The sequence below is a fragment of the Mirounga angustirostris genome, unplaced genomic scaffold, assembly GCF_029215605.1.
Source record: "Mirounga angustirostris isolate CCGP_5_RB_7025 unplaced genomic scaffold, mMirAng1.0.hap1 SCAF_5, whole genome shotgun sequence".
NCBI classification, from domain to species: Eukaryota; Metazoa; Chordata; class Mammalia; order Carnivora; family Phocidae; genus Mirounga; species Mirounga angustirostris.
Window position 1 is genome coordinate 106,210,427 of NW_026991713.1, and position 17,676 is coordinate 106,228,102.

The 17,676-nt window shown below is 40.9% G+C and overlaps 1 protein-coding gene across 3 annotated transcripts in view; it reads right to left on the bottom strand.

Moving 5' to 3' along the window:
• The window catches only part of CCNY (cyclin Y), a 224,043-nt gene that overhangs the window by 36,205 nt on the left and 170,162 nt on the right, over positions 1-17,676 (bottom strand). For all 3 annotated transcript variants that reach the window (XM_045874172.3, XM_054507278.2, XM_064591830.1), the window contains one exon: positions 3,939-4,039. In XM_045874172.3, coding sequence (XP_045730128.1) covers positions 3,939-4,039 — 101 coding nt within the window. The remainder of the gene's footprint in view (positions 1-3,938; positions 4,040-17,676) is intronic.

Consider the following 17,676-nt stretch of genomic DNA (forward strand, 5'->3'; position numbering starts at 1 on the left):
CCTGTGATGAAAAACAGCAGATGTTATCAACTCTATTTCATAAATGAGAAAAATTCAGGTTCAGACACTGGATGCCAGGATTTCTGACTGGTGGTTTGGGGCCCTTTCGTGCTACCACGTTGCCTCTGGGGAAAAGGAAGAAATTACCATTTAATTTGTTTAATAGTCATGCTGTGATGACTTTTTTCTAATCTAATGTCAGAGTTATATTGATGTTTCGTATGACTGGATTTGCTGTAGTGACTAGGTTCATCGCTTCAAGGGAGCATGACACAGGAAAAGGATTTCTGGATGGAGAGTCAGAACCACCTGGGTTTAAAACCTGGCTCCTTCATTTATTAGAGTGCATCTACCTCCCAGAGCCTACATCTCCTCACCAAAAAATTAGGACAATTCAACCTATATTACACAGCTATTAGCATAACCACACAAAATATACAAAAGAATCATTTCAAACAAAGGTCATGATTATTATGCTTATTCCCCTAGCAATAATTTCATCTCAAGGGGTGTTTTTGCTTCTGCAAATCGAGTGCAATCTTCAGGGTCCCAAGGTCACTATCTTCTGAATCTCCCAAGCCAAAAGCAAGATTGGACATCATCATGGCCTTAGACTCAGGAAAAATAGAGCAACAAGGTAGGACAATTTCCCCTCAAGGTTACATCCCGAAGACTAAGAAAACAAGCTCAGAATTCACATACAGCACAGCTCCATGGGCCAGTTTAGTTGGTCATATTGAAAGAAGTGATTCTGGGGGCACAGGGCAGTCCGCTGAAAATCAGTCCCACACTTTGGGCTTCGGAGGCCTCGTCAGTTCTGCTACATTCTCAGAAAATGGTGAGGTCTCACCAAAGATGGGCTGGGGTCAAACCAGAAGTACATTTGGACCAAAGGGTTTGCTCAACTGCTTTTGCCACATAGCTGGGTATAAAGAAATGCTATTTTCTTGACCAAGAAAACAAAACAGATTTGTGACTGCTGGCCTTGTACTTGTCCTCTTACCTAGCAAAGCATATGACAATCCTAAAATCTCTGAAGACCAAGAGGTGGTGGGTTCTGGCAGCACAACGCAGCTGAGCCAAGGGGGTGGAGGCAGGTGGGCAAGCAGCTCTCTCCAACCCTCAGAAGCCAAGGACCATGGGTGATGTGGCCAGCGGTGTGCATGGGGCTCCCTACTGGTCCTCCACCCTTTTCTCTAATCGTCATTCCTATGCCTGTTATAGGATTTTTAAGGGGGAGATGGAGGTCGGCTGCAGAGGCATGTGGGTTGGTTAGCAAATGCTAAATTCAAACCACAGCTGTTGGCATTTAGGGGAAAGATGGGAAAATCAAGTTCTCAGAAATTATGTCTATGAAAAGAATGAGCACAGAATACCCAAACTTGCTACACTTAAGACTTTTCGTTCATTGTTAGAACAGCACTTGACCCTCCATGCATTCCTCAACTAGAATTTGTAAATACGTTTGTTCCTTTTGGCAGCCCACAATTTACAGAAGGGTTTTCTTTTAAAAATTAAGTTAGAAATCGATGTTCAGAACTCAGAGGATTTTCTCAAAGAAACAAGGTCATACTTGCAAGTTCAGCCCACAGATACTCACCATGTCCACAGTGAAGCCCAAGAGTATTAATGGTTTGGGTATTTTTAATGTCCCAGGGGAGGCGACCAAGAAAAGGGCTTGGATTTAGGGAAAGCAGAAGAAGCAAAAAAGGAAAATAGGAGTTTCCTTTTGATAGGTGTAGGATAAGTTTTAGGTACAATTTCAGAATAGGAGGGCATTCGGATTTAGCTTCTTCCTATCCTGCTTTTTGACACTGCTCCTTCTTCTGAGCATCCCTTTCCCCTTACACCATCAAAGACCCTGGCTAAAGTTCAGCCAGACCTGATAACACCTTGAAATGTTTTTTACTCTTTAGCCCCCTGATTATAACCCAGCCAAGTGGGAGATGCAGGCATTTACAGGGAAGGATTCTAATGGTACTACTTCAGTTAGGGCCCACCCTGCTTCCAGGTCCAAAATACACATTTTGAAGAAGACGGCACTTTTTAAAATAAATGAATTACTGACTAAAGGAATTTCAGGTGGTGCAAAGAAAATGTCTTCTGGATCAGGGAAGTCACAGTATCAATACTGAATGTTTTGTTTCAACAGTCTACTCTTTAACTGGGCCAGCTTTTAGCTCTTTTTACTCCACGTATTAACCTATAATTTAAAAGTTTCAAGTGAACTTTGGTGGGGGAGAGGAGAGCAACTGTGCACTTACATCAGGAATTCTCAAACTTGGCTGCCTACTAGAATCTCCTAGGGAGGGTGTTAAAAATCCAGATACCAGATCTGTAGGGCAAGACATCAAATGTCACTGTGCTTTCCAGCTCCCAGAGGACTCCAGGGTGTAGCCAGGGCTTGGAACCACTGGTTTGCACAGCAGCACATTTATAACTTAGGGGACATGGAACTATCAAAGTGTTAGCCAGTTTTCCCACCAGGCTCCTAAGTGACTATGTTACAATCAGTGGCAATTTTAAGTTGTCCAAGGGGGAAGTGTTGAAAAACTGAATGGGATCCATTTGTAAATCCCAAGAGCTCCTGCTGGCCCTGAAAGGGAAGGTGCCTCTGCTCTACCTGGCCTCCCTTCGCATCCAAGAGGGTCCCGGGATTAAAGGGAAGTTAGCAGCTTTCATTCCAGGGTCTCCGGAACTTGTGCAGATGTCAGCCGCCTTCCGCTGCTCTCCACAATTACTAATGATTTACTCTAGAAACTACTTCCAAGAGCTACTGTACTTCCTATTTCCTGGCAGTAAACCATGGCCCCAAGGCTAGGACATGCATACCTTTTCCCAGCTGCAAATGTGGACCGTTTGGGTTTATGCCCACTTGTCATTTATCAAGCCCTTAAATGCCAAGGTAATAAGGGAAGAAGTTGCATTTCTATTTCAATCTCAGAAAACATGCGGCCCTTGAGGACACAAGGCAGCCTCCCTCCAAGTGGTCCCATTCCCCCCGCCTCCCGGAGTGGCTGCTTTCCACAGAAGACTGACACAGTCCCTGCTGCCTGACTGAGACTGGGATTTACTGTCACATATGGTCACACTCAGAATAGGGCTTCTAAGCCTGAAAACATGGCCCACTGAAATGAAAGAATACTTCTTATTCAGAAATTTAAACACTTAACATCAGACACTAACTTGGCCTGTTGTTAACTGTGTAATTTCTTAAAACACATATAGAAATAAAATAACCCAGGTTTTTTGCAGTTGAAATGATAACTACAGACCCCAGCACATCAGGTTTTGTGATCTCTGTCGAAGGCCATTATTATCACAATGCTAATGGAACATCATAAGAAACAAGTGTTCCTTCCCTCTTACCTCCCATTTTAAAATAAGGAAACTGAAGCCCAAAAGGGAAAGGAGTTTATCCAAAGACTCCCCCCTTCCTCCCTTAAGCCTCACTTTAAAACAAGGTTCCAAAGAGAAGGGTCTTACCCAAACCCTCCCTGTTGCTGAGAGAGCCAAGATCAGAACTCAGATCTCTCGATTCTGGGCAAATACACCGTCACCGTCGGGCCTGCTTTCTACTGTAGCCCTGAGGCATAAATGGGACCACAAAAGACCCACTTTATTTCAAAGGTAAAATATTAGTTGAGTTATTCCAGGATGGCTTTAATAAAGAGTGGGAAGGTAGAAATCAAATACATGTGTTCATCTACATTTAAAATAATTTTTAAATTTGGTCTTTTATGTAAATGGTAATGTGCTCAAATATTTTGAACACCCCACATTTTAACTACCAAGATCACTTTTTAAACAGATTTCCTCAATAGTCAATGGCCTCCTCCAGCCCAATCTTACCACTTCCAGACCCCACAACCAGCCAGTTAGCTGTCAGGTTAAGGAACAGAAAAAGCATTCAGTTAAGCAAAAATGAGTATACCCACCATTTAATTGTATACTTGAGGTTTGGTTGACTGACTGTGCTATCATCTAGGAAAATAGTGGAGCAGGAACTGTATTTCCTCGCTATTTGTCCTGGAGGATGCTAGAAAACAATGGCAACAAGACAGGACAATTAAGTGGGACTCCAAATTCTTCCAAGAAACATCATCCCCTTAAAACTTGATATCAGACCACAGATGAAAAATGTCTTAGCAAGAAATAATAATACCACCAGCAAGAACAGTACAAAAACACTTTCTTCATACAATGAAATCCCTTGTTCTTCTACATGTAGAAGTCACTACCACCACTGCTAGTCCCAAACCTCCTTCACTGGGAGAACAGTACTCTCTTGCAAGGAAGCACCAAAGAGTGTTTTGCAGGGTCCATAAAAATCACCTGCCCTGGGGCCTGTGTGAAACAATTAGTACACTGCTCATTACACCAGTGAAAGCCCCTAATTAAGGCAGCATCCTGGTTTTATGCATCAAGATGAAGGCAAGAGACAACTGTACCCATTTTCTTTATTCTTGGGGTACAGCTGATTTGGAGGCCATGGAAAATGCAGCCAATGTAAATTTAGATCTCCTGGTTAATCGGCTTGAATTCAGGAGGTGAAGTTATAAAGAAAAAAGTATTGCTTTGTTAGGGGCGAAACACATTTTAAAGAGGAAGATTATCTGATACTTTTGAAAATACAACCAATGGATGACCTTCAGGTAGTGCCTGTTCTGTCTTATGACTGGTTCTTTCACAAATGTAAAAACTTTGGGCTCTCTGAAGCACCTCAGCACTGAGTACTACTTCTGAAAGGTACTGGTAAAGAAAACAGAATTTAAATTATACACTGATGACATCTAACTGAATACTAAATAGATTTTTGCCAATATGTGGGCGATAGGATTAGTAGACATTATTCCAGATAATTCTTATTCAAAAGCAAGTTAGGAAAAAAAAAAAACAAAAACAAATCACCCAAACAAGTTTCCATTTGTCTGGTGCTATGTTGACGGTCTAAGAGGCATTTTCAGCAACTGATGCAAATAATCCCTTCAGAGCTAATAAAACTGGCTGCCTCAAGTGCCCATCTGCAATAAAATCCTGTGTCCACACTTCACAAATGTAAAGGAAGCCTTAAAGCTAATCAGAGACCAAAGGCCCTATTCCACACTTTAAAATTTACTTTATATTTAATCATGTTTCCTCTGTAATAAAATTAGGAAAATATGCAATAGCCTGAGAAATACAAAACCAATGTTATAAACAGAATCTCTCCTCAAAACTAAGTAATAAATGGTAATAGTCACGATTTCAAGTGTCCAGTTCCTTAGACCACAGCTAGAGGGCACTGCACTACCGAAACATTATAACCCTCCCTGGCACTGGTTTATAAATAGCATGTGGGTCAGAAGGAAATAACCAAAGTCAGGAAATTCAGTTCTCAGGCTTTCCTTCATAAGTTCACACTGTTTTGTGCCTGTGTAAGGAAAGGGCACAAAAAAACTTGCGAAGTTCAAGTTACAATTTGAATGTCAATTTTAAAATGGCATTTTCATATCTATCAAATTAATCATAACATTCTCATTACGACAATCCAAAGACACTAAAAATAATTTTTTCTCTTCTTAAGCTCTTATAGCAATCATATTTAAGTCACACAAAACACATTAAAAACTCAGAACATAATACAGCTATTAATACAGGTGGCAAGCTTTTAAAGGTCTTATGAAATTTTCCCCATGGGTGTAAAACCTACTACAAACAAAATCTCAACAGATATTATGTTTAACACAAAAATTCAGTAATTAATTGATGTTAATGAATTTTTAGAGACACGGGGTAACTTTAGATATAATCCCAACAATAAAGCAAAAGGACAATAATAATTCACTTTATTTTGTGTGGTTTCAACTATTCCTTCTGACACAAATTTCTCAGGATTAAAATGTGATAGGAACTGCGAAGAATAAATAGTTTCCCTAAGAAAACATGAGCATGGGTGTCAAGGAGAGGATATGAGATAGGTGAACATCATCCACATCCCTTTGCAGTCTAAGAAACTCCCTCCGTGAGCCCACGGGCAGGCACACCCCCAGGCGCACACAGTCCCCTAAGGGTCAGAGGGTTACCTGAAAGCAGCCCCACAGAACGGCAGCATCGCAGCACTCAGGGCTGGCGTGCCACAGCCCTCAGTTTGCCAGGGGAACACCAACTAAGCTTTCAAACTCTACAACAACGTCTAAATTGAATACAAATCCTCAGTATTGAGTTATAAAGATTTTTAGTTGCAGGGTGCCTCATCAGTCTATAATACCATTTGGGTGTTAAATCACTTGTTGAATGTCAGGACTACAAGATTCAGAGAATGTGTACTTCTCTGGATCTGAAATCCATGTCACTAAAAGGTTCAAATAATTAGAATCCTGCAGCAAAAAAGCTCTTGCCTCTGGGGTTGCTCTCCTGCTCTGGTTTCTGTTTTGAACGGTTCTGTGTAGCAGAGGGAAGGGAGAGCCAGCCCAGGCACCAACACCTTCCGACGAGCAGCACCAATGTGTATCCTGCAACACAGACAGCTGGAAGTGTCTGTGAAGCCTCTGAAGCATCAGAGACACATGTACATTCACAGAAAGTGTGTTCTCATTTGTTAAATATTTTGAATAAGCACATGGTGCACCAGATACATGGTTCTCAGTTTTAATATTATATAGCATAATACTACATTAATTTAGTCATCCCATGATTCTGAAAAGTCCATATGCTCGTACATGTGTATGTTTGGCACATCTAAAATCTTCCAATTAGGTTTCAGTCTTGCTCATAAATAACATGGCCACATGATGCGCTGGAGAGCTGCAGTCAAGAAGACAGATGCTAGAGTGGCAACTGCAGGTGCGAGCTAATATTTATAAAGTGCTTAGAGAAGGGCCAGCATATGAGAAGCATTACATCAGTCCTTGTTAAATAAAAAGTACATTAAACATGTCAAAAAAGAAGTGCTGTGAATTGTGCAAGACTGTTGAATCCCAGACCTGTACCTCTGAAACAAAAAATACAATATATGTTAAAAAAAAAAAAAAAAAGAAGAAGAAGATAGCAGGAGGGGAAGAATGAAGGGGGGGGAATCGGAGGGGTAGACGAACCATGAGAGACGATGGACTCTGAAAAACAAACTGAGGGTTCTAGAGGGGAGGGGGTGGTGGGTATTGAGGAGGGCACATTCTGCACGGAGCACTGGGTGTTATGCACAAACAATGAATCATGGAACACTACATCAAAAACTAATGATGTAATGTATGGGGATTAACATAACAATAAAAAATTTTTTTAAAAAACATGTCAAAAAAGTGATAGGAATGCTTTTTTATGCTAATGTCTGTAACTTATTAGAAATATACCGAAGAAAATACCTAAGACAACATTTTACTGGAAAAGGAAGGGCACAGCAGTATCGTTAGCTGGCTCAGACAGATGGTACCAAGAATGACAGTCCTGGCGAAAGAGCAGATACTATAATGTCAACCACAAACTGCTTGGAAGAGCAGCAGAGAACAGTCCAATCAGTGAGAAGCCCAATTATGGATTTTAAGGAAATAAATGCTCTAAACTATTATTCAAAATATTTTAATAAAAATTTTTATCTTTGAAATAGTGTATATTTTACAAATTAAGTAATAAATACGTGGAATAAAACTTTTTAGAACTGGAGTGAAGATCGTCTAGTCCACCTATTCACATAATGTCCACAGTATAAAATAACCTATTTACACCCAGATCCATTAACAGACAATTGTTGGACTGTGTATTTAAGAAGGTTTTATTGAAGAGTTATCATGTGTCCCAAATAATGAGATCATCCCTTTCTGTGATTCCAATTAGATGTCTGTCAGATACAAAGATATGTAGATGCACACGCGTGCGCGCACACACATACACACACACAGACAATCCAAGTGCAGAACAAAGAGAAATGGTACAGGGATAAGACTGACACTGGACCCTCCACAATGACCAGAAATCCTTCTCCCAAGTATCCCAACCCCCACCTTCTTCTCAGATCCTCTGTCGGCTGCCTCATGCTGAGCTCCCGCAGCACCACGCATTGCAGAGAACTGAGAGCCCATCGGGCAGCATCCACCCTACTGCTTCTTCCTCCCTTGCAAACAAACATGTAGTACTGCCCCCCTCACCTCCAGTGGAAGACCTACCATTCTCCAGGCCAGGGCTAGGTAATGACTCTGCTTCTTCAAATTTTCTAGAAGTTGGCTCACACTCCACATGCAATACCCATTCACAAAGAACCCCGAACCGCTATTGTAATGAGTACTTTCCAGTCCTAGCTCTCTCCTAGTTTCCTTCTATTTTTCTGGCTAGTAGGTCCCTTTTTGTGGACTCCATTTCTCTGAACTCCCTGGGAGGTGACAGTCTTTTCTTCTCCCTGTATACTCTCTCCCTAGGGGGTCCTCCTATAGTCTCATTAGTTCAACTTCCTTCTACTCTCCTTTGAGTCCCAAATCTCTCCTCTTTGGCAAAACCTCTCTTCCAAGCTCTCCACCTAAATGTTCCTCATAGGCACCTCAAATGACAAACGAATCTCTTCTTCCATTCAATTAATAATGGCTTAAAACCAGAAACCCACACATATTTTGTCTTTCCTTTGGTATCCTTGCATCAAGTACTATTAATTCTACCTCCTAAATACATTTCAAAAGCATTTTCCTGTACATCCCTCCAGCCACTAACTGGTATATGAATGGCCTCCATCACTTCTCACCTGTATTACTGCAAAAGCCATCCTGTCTCTAGGCTCATTCCTCTCCAAACCAGTCTCCCTCTGATGCTACTGTGATCTTTTTACAAAGCAAATCAGATCATGTCACCTCCCTGCTTAAATGATTCAGAGGTTCTCCATTGCAGGGAGGAGACATTCATCATCTCTTCATGTCCCCAGGTCACCACTCACTTCTTCCTTCCACATACACTACACTTAGATATAATTAAACGGTGACATGATGACAGTAACAACAACAACTTTTATTTAATGGCCATCAAATAAAAGCCAACAGTATTCTGGATACTTTACATGTGTTCATTTACAGCTCACAAACCCCTAGCAAGGCAGGCAGAATTCTCATTTTATAGGTAAGTCAAAGGAGCAAAATTAAGTAATGTTTCCAAGGTCAAATCTAAGATGCCAGAGTTCACATCTGTGAACACATCTGTCTGACTCCAAAGTCCATGCCTTCCTACCAACAGCAGAAAGGAGAGTGCCATGTATTAAAAAGCTGGCAAAAAGGAGCTCATGGCAAGGGCTCTTGCCAACGGACAGAGAAATAACGACACGCTCAGGACACACTGCAGCGGGGCAGTGGCTGGCAAAACAAAAGGGCCAAAGCCCTGGCCCTCTTGTGGTCCTGCTAGGAGCTAATATGGATGAGACACTCCAGTACAAGTGAAGCAAGAGCATGCTGAAGTCTGAAAGCCTAGAGTTCAGGTTGTAGCTCTGCCACTGATCGGTTACATAAACTTGGGCAAGTTAGTTAAGTAGGAGATGACATGTCCTGGCTTGCTGGGGACAGTCCGAGTTTGCCCGCTGTCCTTGAGTAACCAACAACAGCATCCCTTTTCACTCTCAACAGTGTCCCGTTCGGGCAATAAATTATAAGGTCACTATATGCTTTACCTCCCCAAGCTTCAATGTCTTCATCTATAAAATATGGAGAGCTCATTGTGGTGCTGTGAGGGCTATCCCAGGGTAACACCTGGAGTGCTGAGCACATGGACATGCTCAACGAGTATTATTAAGTCACTTAATAACACTTAGTCTCTGTGCTTTAACTTCCCATTTTCAATGGTTGGACAAAACTGACCTGCTATTTCTTAGGGTTTGTTAGGATCAAATAAAAATAAAGCATTAGGAAATATGAGGTAATATTAGTAGAGGAAAAAAAGTTGTAAAAGTTTGAAAAACAAATAAAATCTTCAAAAATGAAAGTTCCCTCATTTTTTTTAAGCCATGACCTTCATTGAGAAGGCTAGTTTCCCAGAACACAGAGAAATGAAATTTGCACTACTATTCCTTTATTAAGAATTAACTGAAGGACTGATGTGTGCAAAATATATGTGGGAAGAGCAAGGAGAGGTGGACAAAGGGGCTGGGGTGCCCACAGCCACCACCTGCCACCCCACCTGAACACTCATGATGTGTAGATAGCCTCATAAAACCATGAAGGCAGGGTGTGGTAGTTCCCTCGTGAGATTAAGAAAGTATCTTTGCCCAAGTCACACAGCCAATATGGAGTGGATACAAGGACATTCTGTGCAATTTCCAAGTCCACACAAACCCTCTTATCCAAGAGGGCAGAACCACTCACAGCTGAGACCAGCATCCTTCCAATACCACCACAGGCCTCAGAGACCCAATGACAAAATAACAGAATAAACAAAAGGAAGACCCCTCGTTTCTGATCTCAAGGTATTAACAAACTAATATTCCATGGAAAGAAAAAGGGAGACTGAACAGCTTTTAGCAGGATCAATTTTTTATAGCAGGAAAAAACAAGTTCTGAAAAACTAAAAGAAAAAGCAAACATCCATGGAATTAAGAACCGAAGCAGACAAAATCATTAATATGAAAACAGAAAATAAACCAACATTGGATTTCAAGAACAAAAATGGGGCAAATGCCAGCACTGAGGTCAAATTATGCTCTACTGTGAGTCATGCATGCTGTCACTACAAAATAATTACATTCATAATGTACTTCAATCCCAGGTCAAATCTTGGCTTTATTATGGCTCAGTGCACCAACTCTACAACGAGAAGTACTTTTTGTCATTAAATTTCTGGCTGTGAGGCAAAATTCAGAAATATAATCTTTTAGGTCTGGCACTATCTGAGGTAGAGAGATTTTCCTGACAGCACTGAGGGCTGCGTACTGAGGATGTGCGGCGCCGCCCTGGGCCTCCCAACCCCTCCGGAGGCTTCCGCAGGGCAACTAGCACAGTGTGTATTTACTGCTCCCTGGGTCCTTTCTGCAGCTACAAAAGAAAGAGAGATTCATTTTCCAAATAACATTTTTTTCTATTACTTCATTTCTTAAATGCAATGGCATATACAGTCCAGGCTGTATTTTCTGGGTAGGGTGGGGTGGGAAATGAGCATATTCCAGAATGCTGGGGGTAAAGTAGGGTGGATGTTTATCCAATGTAGGTCTTAAAATTTTTAATTTACAGAAAGACTCAAAAATAGGTTAGACTTGCCTCAGAATATAAGAAATTCAAGTTTCTTTCCTACTTCATTTGAGCTCACTCTTCTACATAATTAGGAAACTGTCGCAGAAGCTCAAATATGCACAATGCAAATGTTTAAGGGCCCACACATATCCTATCTCCATTGCCATTCATAACTATCCTGCGAGACAGTTCTGGGAGGTAAGCAATAGCAATCCTCTTTATGGGTGACAGAATCGAAGTGCTTTACCAAGTCACACAAGAACTGGGCATCACAAAGGGGAGCTCTGTCAGAGCAATCAGAATTCAGGCCACCTGACTCCTTTTTTTTTTTTTTTTAAAGATTTTATTTATTTATTCATGAGAGAGAGAGAGAGGCAGAGGGAGAAGCAGACTTCCCACAGAGCGGGGAGCCCGATGCGGGACTCGATCCCAGGACTCCGGGACCATGACCTGAGCCGAAGGCAGACGCTTAACCATCTGAGCCACCCAGGCGCCCCAGGCCACCTGACTCCTAATAAAGTGTTCTTGCTACACCAACTTGTTCTTAAGCATCATCCCTTCAAAATTCTCAATGAATGCAGGTATAGTCATATTGGTAAAAATGTTCCCGGTTCCTGAAGGTAATTTCTTCTCTTGGGAAAAGTTTAAAAAGTAAAACGGAAGTAAAGAAAAAATAAGAGTTGCGATTTGAAGAAACAAGTAGCTAATTGTTGATCAGAGTTTAAAACTGAATTCATAAAACTGCAGACACAGGGGCGCCTGGGTGGCTCAGTTGGTTAAGCCACTGCCTTCGGCTCAGGTCATGATCCTGGAGTCCCGGGATCGAGTCCCAAGTCGGGCTCCCTGCTCGGCGGGGAGTCTGCTTCTCCCTCTGACCCTCCCCCTTCTCATGCTCTCTCTCTCTCTATCTCATTCTCTCTCTCAAATAAATAAATAAAATCTTAAAAAAAAAAAACAACAACTGCAGAAACAATATGAAAAGCCAAAGACCAGCTACTTTGAAAAATAGTTTGGCAATTCCTCAAAATGTTAAATATAGAATGGCCATATATCCCAGCAATTCTACTCCTAGGTATATGCCCAAGAGAAATGAAAATATATGTCCACACAAAAACCCGTACAAGAATGTTCATAGCAGCATCATTCATAATAGCCAAAAGGTGGAAACAACCCAAATGTCCATCAACTGATGAATGGATAGATAAAATATGGCCTAGCCACACGATGGAATAGTATTTGCCATAAAAAGGAATGGAGTTCTAATATAAACTAATTCAATGTGGATGCACCCTGAAAACATGCTACCGAAAGAAGTCTGTCACAAAAGGCTACATAATGTACGATTAGATTTCTATGAAATGTCCAGAAGGGATAAATCTGTAGAGGCAGGAAGCAGAGTTGTGGTTGCCAGGAGCTGGGGGGAGAGGAAGAACAGAGTGACTGCTGATAAATACAAGGTTTCTTTCTGGGGTAATGAGTACATTCTAAAATTGACTGTGGTAATGGTTGCACAACTCTATGAATATACTAAAAACCATTAAATTGTATACTTTAAATAGGTGAATTTTGTGGTATGTAAATTATATCCCAATAAAGCTGGTTTTTTAAAAATAAATTTTTCATAGAAGGAAAAAAATAGTTAAAAACCAAAAGCAAGAAAACACCTGATGGGATGGACTAGAACTGGAAATTAAAGTATCAGTAGGAATTAATGATTTCTAAAATGTCTCTTTCCTAGCCATGTTTGCTAAATGGGCCAGTGAGAAACACTGATGCCCAGCACCGAGGAGTACAATGAATTCTAGATCTGGGTTTCTAATACTCTTGTCACTGGGGCTGGCGGGGGGGTGGGGGTGGGGGGGGGACCAGGGCTCCCTGGAAAAATGGCTGATTCCAGGGCTGACCCAGGAGGTACAAGGTGAGCCTAAAACATCTTACTGTACTAAAAAGCAAGAAAGTGCTCAAAAAAAATGATGGGGGCATGCAGCAAGAACACAGAGCCAGTTTGAAAAGACTGACACTAGACAATCTAGGGAAATATGAGCATCAAAATAATTAAGGACAGAAATGGCTATCATTGAAAAAACAGAAATCCAGAAGTCCATACTAAAGGTGGATGGCAGAATGGGTGGATGGGAAGAAAGGGTTCCCCTGAGAACAGAATAATGACTGCCACATGGGGAGGAAGCAATGGGGCTGGAAAATTAGCATTCTGCAACCAAAATATAAAGACTAGTTCAAGCAAGAATGATCAATAGATGCTAAATCTGGGGTTGAAGATAAGGACCAGGATATTTGCATGGCCCATAGACTGACTGCTTATTAGTTGGCAGGGGGAATGTCGTTAAATATTGGGTAGAGAATCTGGACAGCTCCTTGCAGGGTGATCACAATCAACATCACCAATGAAGTCAGAAGGATATTGTGTCTCCAGATCTGAAACACGAAGAAGTGCAAGGGAGCATTCCATGAAGTATTCTGGCTGCAAATGCTTTCCTAAATCCTTCAGACAAATCCAAAATGAGAAGCATTCTGTTAAAAAAAAAAAAAAAAAACAGGGGTGTCTGCGTGGCTCAGTCATTAAGCGTCTGCCTTCAGCTCAGGTCATGATCCCAGGGCCCTGGGATCGAGCCCCGCATCTCGGGCTCCCTGCTCAGTGGGGAGTCTGCTTCTCCCTCTCCCACTCCTCTTGCTTGTGTTCCCTCTCTTGCTGTGTCTCTATCTCTCTGTCAAATAAATAAATAAAATCTTTAAAAAAAAAAAAAAAAAAAAAACAAGTTGGGGCACCTGGGTGCTTCAGTCAGTTAAACATCTGACTCTTGGTTTCAGCTCAGGTCATGATCTCACAGGTCTTGAGACTGAGCCCTGTGCTGGGCTCCATGCTAAGCGGGGAGTCTGCTGGAAGATTCCCTCCCTCTGCCCCTTCCCCCCCCCCCCCCCGCTTCAAATAAATAAATAAATAAATCTTTAAAAAACCAACCAAACAAAAACACCTGGCCCTGTATTCTTCAACAATGTCAGCATCATGAAAGACAAAGAAAGGCTTAGGATCTCTCCAGATTAAAGGACACTGAGGGGCACACCCACTAAATGCCATGTGTGATCCTGGATTGAAAGCAGTACCAGAGAAAAACATGCTACACAGGACATTATGGGGCCACTTACCACAGCTGGATTATGGACAGTTAATTAATAAGAATTTTACCAATGTTAAATTCTTGCTTTTGATAACAATATTTTAGTTATACAGAGAATAACCTTGTTCTTAGGAAATACACAGTAGAGTATTAGGATGTAAAGGGAATGATGCAGATAATCTACTCCCAAACATTTCAGAAGAAAATATATAGAATAATGATTAGAGGATGGGTAGAAAGTGATAAAACACTGGCTTAAAAGTGGTAAATCTAGGTAAAGGGTATACAGGAATTTTTTGTACTATTATTATTACAACTTCTATAAGTTTGAAATTTTTCCCAAAAAAGTTAAATATATATATGTGTAAAAGTTGTATGTGTTTATATGACTACATAACATACATAACACATATAACTTTATGTAACATACATATGTATAACAACGTTTATATAAAGTAAAAGAACAGACTAACACAGAGATGCTGGCGGCGGGGGGAGGCTCTGCTTAAAGAGTAAGGGGCAAGAGAGTCTGCTTTTTAAAGGGCTCTTCGGGCAAAGTCCTTGCTCTTTCTCAGACTTCCTGTTTTTTCTTTGCTTTCTCTACTCTAGAAATCCCTAAGCAAGGTGATGAAGTTGAAACTGAAGCAAAAGGTGAAAACTAAAATGGCACAGTAAAGAGGGTGCCTGTCCAGCTCACGTGAGGAACAGCTGTGTCCCCTCTACCCTTAGTAAATGACAACAAAGGAACTGGGAAGTCACAGACTGAAGTCATATAAGAACAGCTCCTTCCAGCCATACAACAGTGTCTAAGCAATGTGAAAACCAGGCAACCATGATCAAGAATTTGTGCTGTCTTACTCACAGATGAGATCCTGACAGCATATACAAAAGATCATGGTTTCAAACAGAGCAACTCCCACCAACAATATGCTGTGAAGTTTCTAGGACAAATCCTAACTCTGGTTTAGTGACCCCTTTACTTGTGTGTCTTAACAAGGACAATGTAGTTTTCAAAATGACCTACGAAGGCACCAGGAAAGCAATTCCACCTGTTAGCTATCCTGTATTTGTATACACCATTACATTTTACAAGCCGCACTTTATTTGTGCCACATAATAAGAGTGACCAAATGAAGAAAGGGTGGGTGAGGAGCAAACAGGAGACAAACAGGACAAGACAAGAGAAAGTGTTTTATAGATATAACCAAGACACTCAAGGACCTGACACCTTACACGAACTTATCTCTATCAACATTATCAGTGTGGGGGCGCCTGGGTGGCTCAGTTGGTTAAGCGACTGCCTTCGGCTCAGGTCATGATCCTGGAGTCCCTGGATCGAGTCCCGCATCGGGCTCCCTGCTCAGCGGGGGGTCTGCTTCTCCCTCTGACCCTCCTCCCTCTCCTGCTCTCTGTCTCTCATTCTCTCTCTCTCAAATAAATAAATAAAATCTTAAAAAAAAAAAAAAACATTATCAGTGTGTACACCATTATCATTTCTAGATTCTCTTTAAAAAAAAAACTGAGATAAAATAACAAAGTGTGCCCCCTGTTTCAACATCCTGTGTCAAGAAGAATGAGTGTGTGAGAGCCAGAATATCTAAGGTTCCCTCAGTGAGCTGTGAAAATCCTATATTCTTGTATTACTACAACTTCCCTATAAATTTGAAATTATTTCAAAATATAGGTTGGATCCTTTGATCTTCCTGGACTTTTAAAATGTTACTGAGATTAAAATCTTAGTGAGGCTTCTTTCACACCGTCCAAGCATATTGTATTGATGCCAACATAGCAGTTACTCAATAAATTTGTGTTCTATTAAGAGCAAATTTCCCAAAAAGGCAAAGCAAGGTTTCGAATTTTTTAAATTTCAGTTCCTGGATCAAACTCACTTCATTCTTGGACTTTTACGGCTTAACAGGTGTAGAGTATAACAGAATAGACATCCTTTGAGAAGGAATCTACTATCCCATTCAAAGCTAGATGGCAGAAATCAATTCAGAATTTATCTACTTAAGAAGACTATCAACTCTCTACACAGCAGTATTCCCAAAGTTGAAGAGAATATATTCCACCCTGATCTTTACAATTATGAAAACACTGTACCCGTACTCAAAATACCAGAAAGACTTTTGTCAGTTTTGGTACTGAACTTGGAAAATTAAACAGAATTTATCTATATTCCAAGAGGCAGTAACAGTAATAACATCAACATATTTATATGATGTTACAATTAGTTTGCAAATCACCTTCCTTTCCATTGTAACATTTGAGTCAGGTAAGCCAGGAATTATGTCCTATTCTATGAGACAGGAGAACTGAGACTTCCAGACTTTTTCAAGGTCCCCAAATTATCAGGTGGTAGGTCTAGAGCTTTGGCAAAATCCTTTTGGTTCTAAGTCCAGCTAACAGTGTGACTATTGCTTAACTGATATGTAACACCCTATAGTTACTTTATTCTCTCACAAAGTTTCTAGAAATATCATCTATTTCATTATTAAGACAAATATTGTAATTGTTTTTCATGAGACTAAGGTAGTCCAGCCACTCAACTTCTGATTCATTCTTTTTATTATTTTTTAAAGATTTTATTTATTTATTTGACAGAGAGAGAGAGAGAGACAGCAAGAGAGGGAACACAAGCAGGGGGAGTGGGAGAGGGAGAAGCAGGCTTCCTGCTGAGCAGGGAGCCCGATGTGGGGCTCCATCCCAGGACCCTGGGATCATGACCAGAGTCGAAGGCAGACGCTTAACAACTGAGCCACCCAGGCGCCCCTGATTCATTCTTTTTAAATTTCTTTTCAACTTAGAATGATCCATTCACTTTAGGTATGCTGTCACCAAATGGCAAGAGGATGTCACAGAAAAATTAGGCCAAAGTAAAAGGCATAAGTTTTCCCTCAGTTTCAACAGTGATTCTAGACTCCACACACCTGCAACGCCACTCACAATTTATAAGAGATCTTCACATTTTAATTAAAAGATTCATTAAAATAGCTAACCTTAAAGAAAAAGCAAAGCCAAAACTTTAGCAAATGTTGAATAAAGTACAAACTTTAAATAAAGCTCTTTACCCAACCCTCTTTTAAAAACCTAAGTGTCTTTCATAATGTATTATATTTTCCAACAACTGTTAATATAATTACATCTAAAACATAGATAACAACTGAGCCACCCAGGCGCCCCCTAAGTGTCTGCCTTCGGCTCAGGTCATGATCCCAGGATCCTGGGATCAAGCCCCACATTGGGCTCCCTGCTCAGCGGGAAACCTGCTTCTCCCTCTCCCACTCCCCCCTGCTTGTGTTCCCTCTCTTGCTGTCTCTCTCTCTGTCAAATAAATAAAAATCTTTAAAAAAATAATAAAACAGATAGAT